The sequence below is a fragment of the Diabrotica undecimpunctata genome, chromosome 3 (genome assembly GCF_040954645.1).
Source record: "Diabrotica undecimpunctata isolate CICGRU chromosome 3, icDiaUnde3, whole genome shotgun sequence".
Lineage (NCBI taxonomy): Eukaryota > Metazoa > Arthropoda > Insecta > Coleoptera > Chrysomelidae > Diabrotica > Diabrotica undecimpunctata.
The window spans coordinates 171,745,881-171,766,177 of NC_092805.1; the positions used below are offsets into that span (position 1 = coordinate 171,745,881).

The window sequence follows — 20,297 nt, forward strand, 5'->3', positions numbered from 1 at the left end:
AATTCCGAGAGAATTGTATTTAAGGTCACATGTTCCTTGTTGGCTCGCATTCGATAAATGGTATCACGAATTTCAAATTTTTTTCCATCTGGAATATCTTTCGTTTTCAATGATAGGCGAGTTTTTCGGTGATCTTCTTTCGGCCGTTCATTATTGCGATTTTGTAATACTCCTCTTAGTTTGGTTTCACTAATTCCTAGAGCATCACATACGCGTTGTTGAACAGACATTACCGATTTTAAAGGACCGCCATTTTCTTTTTCATCCGTAAAATACTTATGTACACTACAAATTAGACTATCTACATCTAACACACGTCTAGGCATTTTTAAATATTTCCACCAAACATACAATGTCAACACTGGCAAAGAATCAATTCAACTGCAATATTGTAATTTTAAAATATGACAATTAATGCAGTTTTTACCTAATTTTCTGGGAAGGCGTTTACTGCAACTGGTTATCAATCGGTCATTTGCATAATTTTGTTAATCCGAAACCCGCGTAAATATAGCGAACCGACTACTGGTACCGTCAACATGGCTAAATACTTCCAGACCAGCCATTGGCACATAATAGATCAGATACATAGTAAACAAACAACACCGATTGATGCGATGATACCAAACAATAATAATATGCCTGTTAAATACAACGAAAAGATCGCCAAATACAGATACAACTAAGGAGACAATGCAAAGTACCCAAATGATACCTATTAGTCTCTCCACAATTGGTGAATCCCGAAAAAGCTGGGTCTGAGAACTCCATGCTTAAAGTTGTGCTACTCTTGTCACCCAGGGCTTGATAACATGGAAAGAGTCCTATCAGAGCTCAATCCTTTTGATACCGTTTAATATCATTCCTACATATAGCTGTTAAAAAGACACGTTTGTAATAATTTGGTGGAACAGACAAACAGCATGTAGGAACCATCTTTAATTCATTTTACATGTAATTTGTGAGAAATCGGTTGGGGTTTTCTAACACTGCAGATTAGACGAAAACACGATTTTTAAACTACCTGAATTCTTCCCTTGTTTGCTGAGTTAATACAAGCTCCATATATAAAATCTTCATAGTTACATTTTGTTAGTATGACAGATAGTAGAATTACAAAACTAAAAAGCTCTTAATAAAATCAAACACCTGCATATTTTATAACACCTTTCTTCTTTATTTTTACTTCGAAATGTTTACATGACAGTGCCTTTTTCTTGAAATTTATTAATTGGACCGAGCAAGGGACTTTTCCTTCATTAGTGTATTGTTTCCTTTGTAAGCCCCATGTAGCAGCGACATTTTGTAACTTGATTAACCTATTTACTTAGGTATACAAGCAATCTAAGCCCTCCTGCTCATATTTGAGAGTTTTAGTGCAATTCTTTAAAAAATCATATAAAAGCTCTTTGTATTATCTTTAAAATTAAAATTAAATGGGCGCCACACTAAAGTTTATCCTTGTAAGGAAGCGAGCTCAATCAAATGAAAAGTGAAATTTAAAAAAAACTGTCCTTTTATTATTTTTGTAATAAACAAAAAGTTATTAAAAGATTCTACGTTAAAAAGTTACGTCTCTTAGAAAAAGTGTTTATACGAAACTAAAATTAAAATCGTATCGTAAGAAAATAAACATTTTATATCATGGCATTAGATTATGAATTAGCAGTTTATGAAAATAAAATTATACTTTATCCCAAATTTAGAAATTCGTTCACATAAATCCATAGCTATTTATATAACCTCGGGCCAATAAACATAGTTCTAGCAACTATTAGGGCTCCCGGTAAGGGTCTAAAATAAATATGTATTTGAAAATATATAAGAGAAAAGGAATGTTTCGGCTTACCTCGTCAAGAGACCACTCAAACAAAATTCTCATCCTGTTTGTTGGACGTACAAAAAGAGAAAGAAGGAGAGAGATGAATTTTGCTGAGTTAAAGAACACTGTTTTTGACGCGACGGTCGGAGATATTAGTAACTACAGTAGCGTCCTTGAGGTAATTTTGATTATCTTTTAATTATTTTAGTTTGGACGACCTCTGCCTCTGGACGACCAACACGTTGGACTGACGATCTAAAATGTTATCATAGGAATTGGATGCAAGAGGCACAAGATCGAAATATGTAGATGGAAAAATATGAGGGAGATCTATGTCCAGCAGTGGATAAGCGAAGATTGAATGATGATTATGATTTTAGTTTATTTTCAATTGAAGACACAAGTGCATAAAGGATCTATGTAAAATTTTTTAAAAACATCAGTTTTTAGGCTCAGTAGGTCTGTTTTAACCCCTAAATTTGTTTCATAAGATTTATTTGGCTTAAAAACGTTTAGCAACGATTTAATTAGGGGATAAAGGATCTATGTATAGTTGGCACCGACTTTCTATCGTCCTTCGGCAAATTCAAACAAAAATATAACTTCCAGACCATCTTTTACCACCTTTAGTCCAGACAAAAAAAGATTATCACGTTGAGTGAACACACTTCTATGTCACAAAGAGCAATCGCAAGAGCGCGTGAAGTGAAGCAAGATTTTGAAGCGTAAACAAGAAAATGGATCAATGGATGTGAAAAGGTTAGAAAAATGTGAAGGAAAGAGAAAAACTACACAAGCAGATGAAAGATTTTTACTTCGAAAGAGCAAATTGGACCCAAGAAAAACAAGATAAGCGCTCCAACACGATCTAGCAGCATCAGGTGTAGTGATGAACAACTCAATTGTTCGGGAAAAACTTTTGGAGAATGGTAGAAAAGCAATGCGTTCACAGAAAAAAGCAGCTTTTAATTTAACGAATGAAGAAACATAGGCTATTTTGGGCCAAAAAATACTCTAATTGGACTGTAGAATACTGGAGAAAAGTCCTATTTACAAATTTAGCCCATTTTATAATTCAGGGACAGCAGTCCAAATTCGTCAGAAAGTTTGACAATGAAAATCTTATACCTCATCTCTCTCTTGTCGTTTCCTCATTGCTGAGGATCGTGATTTCCTACACTGCGGGCTGTCAATTCTCTCCATCTCTTGCGATTTTGGGCTGCTCTCATGGACTCGGAAAACGTCTCTCCAGTGGCTTTCTGTACTTGATCTGACCATCGGATAGGTGAGCGTCCTCTGCCTCTACGTCCTTCTACGTTTCCGCACACAATTAGTCTTTCTAAGTTGTCATTGTCTCTTCTCGCAATGTGGCCAAAAAACTTTAAAACATTTGCAAAACACTGAGAGGAGAGTCTGGTCTGAATGTTTAGCTCTTCGAGAATCGACTGATTGGATCTGTGCTCCGTCGACGAGACGCGTAGCATTCGTCTCCAGCACCACATTTCGAATGCGTCAATCCTTTTCCTATCCTCTGATTTTATTGTCCATGTTTCGGCACCGTAACTGAAGATTTAAAAAAATGAGTGTCCGTACCAGTCTCATTTTGAGTTTTTTGGATAAAGAGCGGTCCTTCCATATTTTTGACAGTCGACTCATCGCGTTCTTGGCCATCCCTATTCTTCTGCGAATTTCCGTATGGGAGGAGGCTGCATTGCTTAAGGAATATCCTAGATACGTGAACTCGTCTACTTTCCCGAATTGATTTAGGGCGCCTGTTGTTTGGAGGATATTCGCGTGGTCCACAATCATGATTTTTGTTTTCTGATTATTAATCTTGAGCCCACACTTGTTGCTTTCGGTTTCTACTCTCTTTATCAGTCTCGACATCTCCTCTTCAGATGTTGCTATCAGTGTTGTATCGTCTGCGAATCTTAAGTTTGAGATCTTTTTTCCTGCAATGGAGATGCCGCCTCTCCATCCATCGAGTGCGTTCCTCATTATGTATTCTCCATATAAATTGAACAGGTCTGGAGATAGTATGCACCCTTGTCGTACACCTCTGCTGGTTTTGAAGGTATCAGATTGCTGGTTTTCAATTCTTATTTTAACTGAGTTATCTTCGTATAAGTTTTTAATTAATATTGACAAATGATCTGGAACTCCCATCTCATGAAGAACTGTCCAGAGAACTTCCCACTTCACACAATCAAATGCCTTTTGGTAGTCTAGAAAACAGATTATTATTGGAATTTTAAATTCGCGGGCCTTTTCTATGAGCTGCCGCATATTAAGGATTTGCTCTCTCGTACCCTTCCCTTTGACAAAGCCTGCTTGTTCTTGGGGAATTTGTTTGTCTAAGTATTGTTGCAAACGGCGTTTAATGATTCTTAGTAATATTTTGCTTGGATGGGAAATCAGTGATTAGTAGTTCCTTTTTTATGGATTGGTATACCTCATTCTCAACCTTATATCTCATATTGATCAAACCGTAAAATATTCAGTCAAAAAAGTATTTTGGGGATGTTTTTCATACATGGAGGTTGGATCTTTGGTACCAATCGAAGGCATGAAGAACACCCAAAAATACAAATCCATGTTGGAATAGTGTTTGGACACAGAACTCAAAAACTGTCAGCCCCAAGGAGAAGCGATTCTTTAATAGGACTCTGCTCTCTGTCACAAGTTAAAGCTAATAATGGAATTTTTTAAAAATAAGAAGATTTATGTTTTAGATTGGCCCGGTAATTTGCCAGACCTCAACCCCATTGAAAATTTATGGGTAATTTGCAAAGTTAGACTGCCCAAAATCGACTGTACTACAAAAATAAAAATAATCTAAGCGGTCACTCCGCTTTGGTTTCTACAGAGAACAACCGAACACAGAGAAGCGACAGTCCTTTGAAGTTACGTGGCCAAGCCGCCAATGACAGCTAACAACCAGAAAATTAATAGTCAGTGGGCATATCACACAATATAAATTCTTAAGAGCGTAGGCGCAAAATTTCGGGCCAACGTTCTGTTGTAATTTTAAGATTTTCAATTAATAATATATTAATATAACTCATATGATAATGCAATGCTTTTTAACATTTTTTTGGAATCCTGAGAAAACTAACAAATATTTTTGAAAAATTTAAACACAGAATGAAAGATTACATTATTACCGAGGGCCGAAAGTCCCTTAGAATAAACAAAAAGTTTTTTTGAATGAGATAATTGAAATTAAAAATCACACTAAATTTTCTCTTTTTTTTTTCACCCCTGTAACTTATTAAAATAAACATTATAGAAGTTTTCGGGGACTTTTGGCCTTCAGTAATAATGTGGTCTTTCATTCTGCGTTTAAATTTTTCAAAAATACTTATTAGTTTGCGCCTACGCTCTTAAATCAAATATTCTCGTGTATAAAACCCTCTATATATTTTTATTTCCTAAAAATACTATATTCGTATTGTTGTCTTCGAGCGCGCTGACACCGGCCACCATCTGTTGATTTTTTGACCTGAGGCTTCGGAGACTTAAGTTTTTCAATAAAAGGAATAGCACTGACACCAAATTTAATGTTTTCATTTTGAACTATCCCTTGGCAGACCAAAGTTTATTTTTTATAGCTCGGACAGACACGTCGGCGTCGGCTTACTGTTCGAAAGTCAAACCAATACTATTATGTTATAACTAATAATAATTACAAAGCAATAGTAATTACCTGTTATTATTCTTAGGAAATCTAAATAAACTTATTCCTTTTCCTGTCACAGATGAACATCCGCGAATCGCACAAATATATCCAGACATTTTAAATATAAATTAAACTTTTAACTATAAACTATAACTATAAACTTATATATTTAACTATAACTATAAACTATAACTACATATAACCTTTTAACTATAAATAAATTATATAAATGGTCAAATGCACTTGTTGTGTCGAGTATTTACCATAGACGCCTACGGACTATCGAAAACAACCAGAATTAAAGAATAAGCACGTGTTTTTGACAGTTAAACAACCAGAATCGGGCATGCGTATACAAAAATGGTACACGCTTTTGGACCGTTGTGTCGCTTCTATGTGTGTTCGGTTATTCTATGGTTTCTAGATGAACGGATATCCGGGAACTGTCATGAGCTCGTAGAATCTATGCCAAAACGGGTAATAGCAATTGCAGCCAAAGCGGGACATATTTTCTACTAAATGATGTAAGTTTACTTTTATAGTTTTGTCAAAATTTAATTTTTTCTAAATAAACTGTTTTTTTATTAAAACAACCTATGATTCCATTAATTCGCACAGCACTGTAATGACAACTTTAAATTTTAAAACTCACTAAGCTACAAGTCACCAAGAACACCCTGTATCAACAGATAGCCATGAAAATTTTTATGTTTTTAATAATTTTAATAATAAACTATTACTACATGAAAAAAATTTTGCAAATGGCATAAAAAATGTAATGAAAATAACATGCCTAGATTATTAGATCTAACTTTACGAGCTATAAAACCTAATTTTAACTTAAATCTTACTTACCGTGAAAATGATATTACTGTTTAACATTTGTATTATTTGTAATAATATTTACTACCAAGTGTTTTAATAATATTTTGTATCATGGCTGCAAGATTAAGTTTAAGAGAAAAAAATTGAAATTATACGTCTTGAGGGAAACGATAGAAGTTCCAGAGAAGTTTCTTTATCCAGTGAAAAATAAATATGTGCAATATTTTTTTTATCTTATTTTATTCACGATATGTCTCCATTTTAAAGAAAATATATAACAAAAATAGATTATCCTAACCATAACAAAAATAGTAAAAACTAAATATTAAATCATGTTAAACAAATGATTAAATTAAAATAATTTAACTTTTACTAAAAAAGACTGCAAGACTGGTTCGATGAAGAATGTAGGAATTCTTTGGCAAAAAGAAACAGGGAAAGACTATAAAGATATAGAGAAAACACCAAAAATGCGATCGAAAACTATGTGGCAAGCAAAAGAGGAGTCTAAACAATTTGCAGAAAAAAGAAAAGAGAACAGCTAGAGAAGCAATTAAAAAACAGAAGAAGCCTACATAAACAAAGAGGTAAAGAATTTCTACCAAGAAGATAAAAAATCCAGAGAAACTAAAAAGAATAATCCACAGTATTTTAGAAACAAAGAAGGCTTACTTCTAGGAGAAACAACAGAAAAATTAAACAGATGGGCGAAATATTTCGAAGATCTATTAAATACAGACCAACAAGAAGAAGTCGAGGGAAATGAGAATTGGCAAGAAGATGAAAAAGGGACGTGCGAGGAATCAACTTTGCATGAAGTCGAAGAAATAATAAGAGACCTAAAAAATAACAAAAGTGCAAGAGAAAGTGGTATCCCGACTGATATTTTTAAGGAAAATGGCGAAAGATTGAGGGAAAGGATATTTCACTTGACATTATTCATTTGACAAAAGGAAAAAATGCCGAAACAATTGAATAGCGCTCTAATTTGTCCTATCTATAAAAAGGGAGACAAAAACGGAGTGCGCAAACTATAAAGGTATAGGACTATTAGAAGTAGTCTATAAAATACTTGCAAAAATTATTTGGAAAAGATTAATAAAATATGATAACAAAATGATTGGAGAATACCAGGAAGGTTTTAGACCAGGAAGAACAACTTCTGATCAAATAAGTATGTTAAAATTAATACAAAATAACAGCTACGAACAAAACTTAGTATTACATATGCTATTTATCGATTTTAAACAAGCATATGACTCCCTAAATCGAACGATGTTATATGAGGTAATGAGAACATTAGAAATACTATAAAAGCTTATAAGGCTAGTGAGAATGACGCTTAGGAACACGATAAATAGGATAACAATGAAAGGAAGCTTTTCAAGACAGTTAATAGTGAATAGAGGTTTAAAATAAGGGGATCCGCTACCAACGAATTTATTTAACCTAGTATTGGAATAAATCGTAGGAAGATCAAATATAATCGCAAACAGGACTATTTTTAATAGCAGGGAACAGTGCATAGCGTACGCGGATGATGTGGTGATACTAGTGAGAACAAAAAAACATTTAGAAAAAGTTTTCCAAGAATTTTAAGAAGCAGCGAAAAGATACGGATTAATAATAAACCAAACAAAAACGTAATATATGGAAAAAAGAGGAGATATAACAAGTATATCAAAATAAAAGGAGCAGAGACTGTCTATAGTTTTGAAAAAGTGTCAGAATTTGAATACTTAGAAGTAACCATAACGAACACGGGAAAAGAACAAAAATTGATAGGCCAAAGATTAATGAAGGGAAGCAGAGCGATAGTATGTCAGTGAAACATGGATTATAAACCAGCAGGAAGAAAAGAAAGTAGAGATCTGGGAAAGAAGGAAAAAAGACCGCAGAGAATATTTGGAGAAGACAAACGAATAAAGAAATAATGAGGATGAATGGAAAACCAGGAATTACGGAAAAATAAGAGCCCAAAGAGCTAAGTGGCTTTGTCACATTATACAAATCAGGGAATCGAAATGTAAAAACAATAATGAAGGAGGGAGAAATGAGGAAAAAAGAAGGGGACGTCCAAAAAAGAAATGGTTGGAAGCAGTAAAGCAAAACTTGTCAGAAATAAGCGTGAGAAATTGGAGAGAGAAAGCAAGCGGCAGAAAAAATGAAGTTAAATAACCGAGATTTTAGAAGCCAGGGGCCTACAAGACCTGTAGCGCTGTTATATGCAAGTTAAAAATTACTGATCTTCGATCCCTAACCATACTCAGTCAAAGAGTGTTTAAGGTACTATTGCCGTCTAGAATGCTAAAAAATAACACATTTTTAACAATTTTTTTTTGTTAGTTATCTATTAAATATGGCAATCAAACTTTTTTAATATTAGTTTACAACTATTGAAGATTACAAATTTTGTTTTTTTTTCATTGTTTCTGTATTTAAATGATGGCGCCAAAAATTTTTCATCCAAAAATTACTGCTCCATCACGGACAGTTCATCTCTGAAACAACAAATCTGAAATATTAAATTCTAGAAGGGTTTAAAAAAAAGTGCACTTACGTGATAGTTTACCAGAGTACCTAGTTAAAAATTATTAAAAAAAATAGAATGGCGGACATTTGAAAAAATTGACTTCTTTTTCGACTTTTTTGTCGTTCAAAAAAATTGTATTATTGTTTTTTTTTTGTCAAATTGTGATAAACTATCATAGAGAAAACCAAAACAAACAAAATTCATCAAGGTTTATTAAAATCGACCACTAGATCCGAAGATTAACCTGTCCGCCAGTTTTAAAAACGTAGTTTTTCTCAAAATCTTTTATCTCCGGATTTAGTCGGTCGATTTTAATAAACCTTGATTTTGCTTGTTTAGGTTGTCTCTTTGATAGTTTACCACAATTTGACCACAATCAACTCTGCAACAATATTACTTTTTGTACAAGTATCAAAATTTTATTCCTGCAGCTGTTCCTAGGCAAAAATTATTGCTTTTTTATCTGTTGCTGCACCATGTCAAGGCAGGACAAAATTAAAAAATATTTTATACAAACTTAGTACACGTTACTTGTTTAGTACATGGAATAAACAGAGTTGCGGAAGAAATTAGAAAAAATTTCCTTTCCATTCAGTTTATTTCGTAGATTTAAAAAATATAATTAACGCTTTAACAGATGAAAGTTCTCAATCTCTGCTAGATGCTAAACAAATTTTTAAAAACACCGTTCTTCAGCAGCAACTTTCATTTATTAAATCAAATTTTAGTTTGCTTCAAAAAACTATTACTCGATTAAAACCATTAAGTTGCCCTTGGTAGAAAGCATAGCTTTAATCAAAGAAATTAGATCAGCTTGTCAAAATGTTAAAGGTAACACTGGTAAAGATATTTTTCAAAAATTTTAAAGAAATTTTCAGAATTTAAAAAAATCAAAGATTTGATTTAAAACTAAATATTTTTGTGAATTTAAAACATGCTCCCATTACATCTGTTGATGTGGAAAGAAGTTTCTAAATTTACAAATATATGCACACAGATAGAAGCCATAAGTTCTAAGGAGTAGTATTTACTTTTTTAGTAGTTTCATTACAATTACCTACTTAGTTTTTAAATTGATTTCCTATTCTTTTCTAATTATTAAAATAAAATTTAATTAATATACCATTATTAAATATATATTTCTATTGACAATACAAATATTTTGTATAAACATCCATAGTTAAGGCATATTTTCTAAAAAAATGCATATTTTTGGGTATAAATTGGTGCATATTTTTCACTTTTTTGCATAACTGCATTCTTCTTTATGTGCCGTCTCCCGATCGGAGGTTGGATATCATCATTACTATCTTTACTCTATCTACTGCTGCTCTGAAGAGTTCTATGGAACTGCATTTAAATCAGTCCCTTAAATTCTTCAACCATGACATTCTCCTTTTTCCTATACTCCTTCCTCCTCTTATCTTTCTCTGCATTATCAGCCTTAGCAGTTCATATCGCTGTCCCCTCATTACGTGGCCCAGATATTGTAACTTTCTTATTTTTATTGTGTTTATTACTTCACATTCTTTGCCCATTTCTCGCAATACTTCCGTATTAGTTTTCTTCTGTGTCCATGCTATTCTTAGCATCCTACTGTAACACCACATTTCAAAGGACTGTAACTTATTTATGTGTTTTTGCTTTAATGTCCAGCTTTCAAGTCCATATTGCCGTATCGAAAACACGTAGCATCTCAGTGCTCTTACTCTCAGTTCTAATCTAAGGTCTTTGTTGCAGAGAATTGTTTTCATTTTTACAAACGCATTTCTTGCTATTTCTATCCTGGCTCTTATTTCGGTTGTTTGATCATTATTGTCTGAAAGCCAGGTTCCTAGGTATTTGTATTTATCAACCCTTTCTATCGGTACATTTCCCAAATGTATGTTTGTTGGTATATTTGTTTTCTTTGTTATTATCATGTATTTGGTCTTTTTTATTATCATTTTTAGTCCATATTTTTCACAGAAACTGTTTGTTTTGTTTAGCAGTAATTGGAGTTTTTCAGCAGAGCGCGCCATAATCACGGTGTCATCTGCATATCTAATGTTGTCAATAGATCTTCCGTTAATTATTATTCCTTCACTTTAAGATAGTAATGCTTCTTCAAAAATGGCTTCACTATATACATTAAATAGTAATGGGGACATAATACATCCCTGCCTAACTCCTCTCCTGATTTCAATTTCTGGACTGGGTTCGTTATCTATTACGATTTGTGCTCTTTGATTCCAGTAGAGGTTTGTTATTATTCGTAAGTCCCTATGGTCTATGTTTTTTGTCTTTAGAATTTTTACTAATTTTTCATGTCTTACTTTGTCAAATGCTTTTTCACAATCAACATAACAAACATGCACATCAACATTCATATCCATGCATCTTTGAGCTAACACATTAAAAGCAAATAACGCTTCTCTGGTTCCTAGTCCGTTTCTGAACCCAAACTGACTATCATCTATTCCTTCTTCCAGTTTTTTATTTATACGACCATGTATTATTTTTAGGAATAATTTGAGAATGTGACTTGTTCTGTATTCACTGCAATATTTAGCGTTTGTATTTTTAGGGATAGCACAAAAGGTGGAGAGTAACCATTGTTTCGGTATGTGTCCTGTTTTGTATACTGAGTTAAATAAGTCTACTATAATGTCTAATGTTTCATCATTTATCACTTTAAGTTTATAACTGCCTAAGTCTATATAAAAACTGTCAGGCCACTTCCCAGGGAAGGTGTACAGTCTTAAGGATACATTCAAAATGCATGTAAAGGTTTAGATAAACTGTAGACACATTTTTGTACGAAATATGTAGGGACATTATCAGGAACATTACTTACTTTATTGTGGAGACCATTTATAGAGTTAAAGACTCAAAAAGTGAAAATTGAATAAATAGATGTCAACAAATTTTTTATTTTAAAATTGAAGTTACTTAAAATAACTTTATCTGAGCGATAGACACTAGAGAGATGACTCGCAAACAATATTGCTATTTCGGAACTTGATTTAGCTGACAAATCATTAAAATGCATAACATTTGGAATTCCTTGGCTTTTATTCAAGAAGTTTACATGACTTCAAAATTATTTTGAATCTGACTGAATAGATTCTTCAATGTTGGAGATATAAGATCTGCAGCATTGATCTGATAAAGCTTTTCATTGTGTTCTAATGTTCTAAATCTGAAAATAGACACACACTACTCCATAGAAATTATTTACCGAGATATTAATATTTGAGTCATTAAAAATTGTATTTCAGTCAACTGAAGAAAAATAATTGTTTAGACCTATAAAATTTACATTACGACAGTCAAAATATTATGTAGTAATTCAATCTAATTGTTTAACATTACCATTACAACAATCAGTAATTGGCACATGATAAGGTTGAGGGGCGGGGGGTAAGTGGGGTCAATCAGAGCCAGAATGTTTAATTTTTTTAAGCTGATGTATTTTCCATTTAAAAAAGTAATTTTTTTATTTATTTAAATTATATAATCACTATTTTATAGTAACCTTGGTGTTATAATTACAATCTGCTATATTGTTTATTCTTCAAGTTATATTAATTAGAATTATTTTCTGAATTGTCATGATGAATTCCAAAAAGTGCAGCTAGTACGGACTTGCCCTCAAACTGGATCAAAATTGCACCTATATGTTTATTAATTAATAGAAATCTAGATTCGTAAAACTATATTTTATATATAACGTAAAACCGGAACTATTATTAAACCAATTCGCTAATTTATTTTACAAAATAAAAATATCTGTTATAGCTTAATTATTAAAGTTTTTATTGCAAATTGAACATTGTTATGATATACCTAAACATCTTTAATTAACTAAAAGCCTTCTTAAATATGCTTTAAATCATCATCAATGTATATTTGTTTCCGCAAATATTTGGTACCAAGTCGATGGATTTTCCATAACCTTTTTATCAGCTATAATCTCAACTCTAACAAAAGCATTACTGTGGTACGTCTGGGAAAAGTCATAATCCATAAATTTTTCGTCATAAATTGTTTTTAAATCATTGTTACATAGGTATAAGTATAAGTAAAATCAAGGAAAATTGAAAATTAAAAGTCAAAAATATCATAAATAACTTGTTTATTTAATATAATAAAATCTGTATAGCTTCAAAAAGACTAAAATTAAGGCACTATACAATGGCAATATAACATAAAGAAGTTAGAACACTCCCTTTGACTAGAAAAATATCTTTTCACAAAAGTATATACAAAAAATAATATATTAGATTCCCGTAATACTAATAATTCGAATTTGTACACCGTGAAGATCAAAAATCAGTCTTTTTTCAAAAGGCACCCACAATACTGTAAGGAATGTTTAAAAAATTTGTAACGAAAACAGTTTTAACACATTTTTTCCAAGTGCATGAGAGTGCAACCGCCCTCTGTGTGTTTGGTTAGCAGCGACATCCTGGAAAAGGTCTTGCTGCAGGTATTACAGGAATATTTTTTGATGTCTGAGTGGGTCTGCAAGTGAGCCCTGAGATTGGACCTGTCGGCGAAGGCTCTGTTGCAGTATGTACAGGAGAAAGGTTTTTCTCCAGTGTGTGTCCTGATGTGGCCTTGCAGCAACCATGGTCTGGAGAAAGCTTTGCCACAGATGGTGCATTTGCATGGTAGGGTATGTGTTCTGATGTGCATTTTTAAAGCTCCTAGGGACACGTATACTTTTTCACAGTATTTACAGCTGAACGACTTTTTGGGGCCATCGCCAGCTGCACAGTGGAACTGTCTGTGTTTCGATAAACCAGAGAAGGTAGAGTAGCTTTTTCCGCAATCGGGACATTGATGCCTTACGCCAGCTCTTCGTTTTTCTGATAAATCTTCAGCGGAAGGTACTGTTTGAGGTGGAGGTGACGTCGTAGAACTATTTGGACTTAAACTGTTCTGATCCATCGATGAATAAACGGTTGGTCTCAAGGCAAGTGGCTGCAGGGGTTGCTGCATCTGGTGTGGAGGCGACAAAGAGCTATCACTGTAGGGAGAAGCTGGTCCCATGTACATATTCTCGTGGTATGGATACATGTAAGGATGGTAGGCTGGATGGTACATAGGCGCCACACTTCTGTGCCACGTTTGAGGTGCGTATTCCGGGCTGATTGGCACAGGGTACTCCCTCAGCGGTTCTACCTTAATCGGCGGTTGGTACATAAAGTGCGTCGGCGATGGGGATGACATTGGTGGAGATGAAGGTGGAGAATCTGGTACTGACGATGGTGGAGAAGCTGATGTTGATAAAGTGGGTGATGATGGAGGAGATACTGAAGCTAGACGACCGGTCCGGCTTAGATCTTCTGGTTTTGTAGAGAGGTTCTCAGGTTCTTCTGTAACAAAGAGAAAAGTTTGGTAAGAAAACAGTGTAATATGGAAAAATATTTAGAACTATTTTATAAGAAAGATAAAATATATTTGTAATTATTTTTATTAAATAGTTAAATAAATTTTCATTATATGTTAAAATTAAATCTAAATAAAAAATTATTAGTAATATAAAAATATAATGTACAAATTTAGACTTAAGTAAATTTAAAATATTTTTTTTAACAGAGTTTTCTCTATATTATTTAATAATATATTAATCATGTTATATTGATAATTAAATTATTTTTCCCTATTTATTTCAATTTTTATTTTAGTTGTTTTTAAATACTAACTAAAAAAAATCCAAATAAAAATAGGAAAATATTTATTATTATTCTTTTTATTATTTTAAAAGCTAAAATTTCAATAGATGAAAAATTAATTGACGTATCTGTTACATACGTGTTATAATTTATAATTTTTAATAAAAACAAGAAAAAAAATTTCCAAAAAGTGACAACTAATCTACGGATTCAAATTTATTTAACAATTTCAACTTTTTTTCTATAAATATAAACATTTACATTGAAAATGTCTATAATGTCAAGATATAATATAACTAAATACAATTTAAGATAATTTCATAAACATATTTTTTTCTTTGGAACGATACTTTTTTGTAATTCGGTCATTTCCAGTACCTATCTATATATTTTGGTGTTAGTGTAAGTGACTATAACAAACTAAAATTATTTTACTTACAAAAATATTGAGTTATATGTACAAATAAATGAATTCTCATTGATTTCAAAATGTCCAAAGAGCAAAAATTAAGAAAAGAAAAACTGGACGTGAAAATTCATAGAAATTTCACTAATATTGTCAAATAGATGGAAAATAAAATAAATATTAATATCTTTTAAAGTACAAAAAAAACTAAATATTTAAGCAAAAGAGTAAGTATGAAGAAAAAACCTCAATTTAACATTTTAGGTGTCAAAATATGTTTTTGATATTTACAAGTTTTTAATTGTAACTAGTTTTATAATATTGAAAATTTTTGAAATTTAGTAGAAATGTTAACTTACCAGGTATATCGTCAAAGACGATCGGCCTTTTCTTCAAAGGACAATGTGAGTAATTCTTAGCCATCATAACGGGCATATCCAGCACAAAAAACAAAATAATCCAAAAATAAAGCACAAATTAACTAAAGTCACTAAAGCAATCGTCTCTCGTATCTTTCAACTGAGCGTGAGCGTTCAACTACAACACAAACACGACAAAATCCGTTCGAGCTATGACCAGGAAGACTGCTACACCGTGCTATTAAGGGTTTTCCCACTCCTCGCCCAGCACGTGCCCTACGACCAATGACGACGGATCGCTGCACCGGCGGCCAATAACAGCGAGTATTCGGCGAAGTGGGGTTTCCAGCAGGTGTGCTTCCGAATAGAAAACAGTTGATTGTTAGGTGCCTCGCTTGTGCACAGTGACAGGCTGATTTTTACATGTTGATTTTTCGTAATAGGCGATGGACCGGCGAGCGATTTTGCTCGTACTTGCGTAATTCCGCGGCTGAACTTTGTCTTCGAGCATGATCGCGGCGAATTCAACTGGTGATCAGAACAGTCAACTCGAAGGGTATTTTTAAATGAGTCTCTTGAGATTGGGACAGAAACCTCTGTATTATGATTATTTTGGATGATGTATCTATAGGAAAAATGGATTTTTTCAGTTTCGATGTTGAAACAGAAAGGTTGTCTTTTTCCAATTTTAGAAATCACATGCGATATCCATGGTACGATTTCTATTTATTGTCTTAAAACTTTTCTGTGACAAGGTTGGATTAACAACATTTTGCCTAATTTATATAATCTGATTTATGTATTTCCAATCGAAAGTAAAAATCATATTCTGATTTTTCTCTTCATTTAGTTTTAGCCCATTATGTAAAAAACAGTTTTTTGCTTTCTGGGTATCATTATCTATTTTAATTTTTAAATTATGCTGATTAGTATCAGTATTAATGAGAGTTGTATCATCTGCGAAGCAAACATATTTTATAGGAAAAGTATAGTGAAATAAATCGTTCAGATAAATAAGAAACAAACTGGGCCCTAATATTGAAACTTGAGAAACCCCATATTCGACAGTGTTAAACTCAGAAAAGCTGTTATTAAGAAAAACTGCCTGTTTTCTATTTGTTAGGTATGATCTAAATAGATTAAGAGTGTCCATAATTCATGCGAAACACAGTCAAAAGCTTTGAATAAATCACACCATGTCAAAAACACAAAATGACCTTCCTCCAAGCCATCAACTATATCTCTCACAATTTTCTATACAGCTAGTGTGGTGCTACATTTTTTTCTAAAACCATATTGATTACAGTGAATTATTTTTTTTTCTAGATATTCTATCAAATGAACATTTATATAGAATAATCTCAAAAATTTTGCCGAAAATGGGAATAATTGAGATGGGACGATAAATTCCAATTTCATCTAAAACTCCCTTTTTGAACACTAGTAGCACTTTTCTTACTTTTATTACATCTGGGAAAATCCCTTCAGTGAGACAATTATTATAAAGTATAATTAATATGTCAATAATTATATCGATTGTTCACACAATTATTTTTTTGTTTAAGAAATAAAAATCCGTGCAATGTGAATTTTTCAATCTATTCAAAACATTCCTGATTTCAGTATCACTGACAGGTAATTAAAATAAAGAGTCGCAAGGAGAGTGTACATCTTTCAAAAAATCTATGGCTACATTTTCATTTATAGAATTAAAAGAACTTCTAATATGTTTAGCTACTGAAGTAAAGTAATTATTGAAATCGTTTGATGTAATCGAGCTTGGACAGACTTTTTTATTTTGAAATTTATTTCTGTGATAATTTATAACTTTCCAATTGTCACGAGATATATTTTCTGGATTGGAAAAGAAATTCTCATAAAGCCAGTTTTTTCTTTAATGATATTGTTTATTCTTTAATGATACTGATTTCTGATACCTCTCTATAATTTGTTCCCAAGATAATACATAGTCTGTTTTGTTCGTTCAAAATAAAATTAAATCGCAAATACGCAGTCTTCCACTTCTAATCTTTTCCTTTGTAAACCCAATTTATCATACACTTACTTAATTTTTAATGCATATATTCTAGATCTTCTTTTTTATTTATACAAACTCATGATTTGAATCGTGCCATATTTCCAATTAGTCTTTGGATTTTCTCTTTTCCAACGTTCTGCCATATACGTGTCCATACCATATTGTTTTTTCTGGATAACATCGATGACGGTTTCTTCAATGTTTTTCATTGCTTTGATAATGTAATTTCTGACTATCTTTTTTTAAAATTCTATGCGATCTTCTGACTGCATCCATTACAACAGCTTCTACTCTTTTTTATATTTCTCTGTCTCTGATTTATGTCTCCACTTCTCAGATTCGTACAATAAACTGCTTTTTGTTAAAGTTCTATATAGGTATATTAAATTTTTTTTTCTTTGTAATGTTTTTATTTCATAGAATGTCATTAAGATATAATAGTTTTCTTCATTGTTGTTTTTCTTTATCATCTGGTATGACTGCTTGGTCGTCGGTAAACTGTAAAGTGAGATATCGTGTTTCGAGTTCTATTCCCATTCTTTTATTTTTTTTTTTACTGTTTTAATGCTACTACAACATACATTTCGAACAATTTTGGAGGTATACAACATCCTTGTCTCAAACCTTTATTCACTGAAGATTTATCTGTGATGTATTTTCTTATTTTTACTCATAATTTTGTGATATTGGTTTAGATTTTGTGGGACTTTAATGAAAGTGTATGTTTGTGTTTTTAAAGACTTCACAGAGTTTTATTGTTAATATTGTATTGGTGATATTGTTTTTTTTTTGAACAATTTAAGACAGAATATGTTGATGCGATTGATGTTATAGACAGTTTTCCGTTATGATTTTACATCATTGTATAAGTTTTGTATCGCATTCGTTAGCGATTGATTAATATTTACATATTGAAGTACCTTGCATAGATTATGATGAGTAGGAACGTTATATGCTTTTTGTACATCCATACAAACTAGGTGTCTTGTTCCCAGGCTTCCAGATTTTTACTCAATAACTTGTGCAAAACAAAATTTACGTTACCTATTGTACTTGTCTTTCATAGTTTCATATACTTTTTTTAGTTTTTATTCTTTTTGTGTTATATGAAAGTAATAATATACTGTTTTCTAATTTTCGGTATATTTTTGACTGTTTATCATCATAATCCAAATTTGCCATCATAAGTGGCTCGATAATCCGTTGTGGATCTTGGCCTGCTCACAAAGAAGTCGCCACTCCTGTCGATTCCTGGCAACTTTGACTCTCCAGCAGTAAATCCGCATTGATATTGACCAACAATATCCTTTGTAAAATGTTTTAGTCTTTCAAGTTGATCACCCTTTTTATGTAACGGACATATTATTCCCTTTAGCAACTCTTCTGATATCAATTCATTCTTCCATATAAGTACTATTATTTTATGGATTGCTGCAAAAAGTTAATCACCACTTTTTTTAAATAGTTCTGAACCGTTTATGGCTTTGGTAAAAATCTAAACAAGAGATTCAAACAATATAGCTGTTCAATTTCTTAAATAATTTAGCCGTTTGGTAGTAGTGGTTTAACATTTTTTTTTTGTATGTTGTTTAATAAACCTATGCTCAGTTAAATAGCTACATAAATAATATCACGTTCTACTTACTGTGATATAAATAGCGAGAGAAATGCTTTTAAAAATAGCTCATTTTATTTGTTGATTTCGACTTTTAAATAATCATAAAGAAGTGTACAAAAAAAAGCAAGCTATACATGACATCCATAATATATTAGATCTAGTACATAAAAGAGGAAGAATGGAGGATTCAGTGGGCAAATTATCATCATCATCAGTGGTGCTACAGCTCTAGTTGAGCCTTGACCTTCCCCAGTCTATTTCGCCAGTCGTTTCTGTTCATCGCCAACCGTTGCCAATTTGCCGCGCCGATTTTCCTTGCATCCTCGTCCACACCGTCCCTCCATCTCAGTCGTGGTCTGTCTCTACTCTTATTTCCCACTGGGACCGATAATAGAGTTCGTCTGGGTGGGTAATTTTCATTTGCTCTTGACACATGTCCAGCCCATCTAAGCCCATCAGGCCTCAGTGGGCAAATACGGGCAAATATAAGGCAAGTCAAGAAATCGTGGACTGCAGAAAAGTGTATAGGAAGTCATAATAGATGGCTTTGAGAAAATGTACAGAGTCATCAGACTTGGCTGTAAGATAAAGCCTTACTCGATTGACAGATTGTTTAAAAAGGATTTTTTAGTGAGGAACAGCTACAACTACTACGGGAGAGTACATGTTATGTATTTATTTTTAATATGAATAATGATTTGATAATATCTATCACGTCTAAAACTTATGTAAACTAAATCTAAATATGATGGTGAACAGTAAATTGTCCGTTTTTGTTATTTTGTTTATCTTCAGTCTGATCTCGTATTTCTTCTTCTTAGAGTGCCTTCTTCCTATGGAGGTTGGCAATCATAATGGCCATTTTTATTTTTGAACTTACTTCTCTAAATAAATCAATCTATTTGCATTTATATCATTCACGTAGATTCTTCAATCAAAAATTTTCTTCCTCGAATCTTTCCCAGTTTTCTTGTTTGTATAATGATAATTAGTTCTGTTTTTTCCAACCCTCTCTTCTTCTTCTTCTTCTTTCTTCTTGTATGTAGGCTTAAATATATTTCTTCTTTAATATTAGCTTCCTAAATTGTTTAAATTATCGCACCATCTCTTTCTTGGTCTGCCAATACTTCTTCGTCCATTTGGTGACTTATCTCGTGCTATTCGTACTATCCTATCCACTGCTATTCTACTAATGTATTCGTTCCACTCCTATTTCCGTTTTGTCACCCATCCATTTATGTCTTCTATATTGCATGTTCTTGTTATGTTTTCGCTTCTCTCCATATTCAACAGACTTTTCCCTGATATGCGTCAGTACGTTGTTCTTTTCATTGTTCTGATTTATGTAGTTTTA

General features: G+C 32.5%; 1 protein-coding gene across 1 annotated transcript; it reads right to left on the reverse strand.

Moving 5' to 3' along the window:
- Nucleotides 1–12,949: 12,949 nt before the first annotated feature.
- On the reverse strand, nt 12,950–15,525 carry LOC140436303 (uncharacterized). Its single transcript, XM_072525010.1, has 2 exons — nt 15,288–15,525; nt 12,950–14,222 (listed from the first exon to the last, which is right to left on the reverse strand). Exons 1-2 carry the CDS (start codon nt 15,361–15,363, stop codon nt 13,243–13,245), a joined length of 1,056 nt encoding a protein of 351 aa, XP_072381111.1. The 5' UTR covers nt 15,364–15,525; the 3' UTR covers nt 12,950–13,242.
- Between the last annotated feature and the right edge of the window lie 4,772 nt (nt 15,526–20,297).

Coding starts and splice junctions, on each gene's coding strand:
- LOC140436303 (XM_072525010.1), bottom strand. CDS start 15,363: ATGCCCGTTATGATGGCTAAGAATTACTCACATTGTCCTTTGAAGAAA. Junction 14,223..15,287: donor CGTCTTTGACGATATACCTG/GTAAGTTAACAT, acceptor TCTTTGTTACAG/AAGAACCTGAGAACCTCTCT.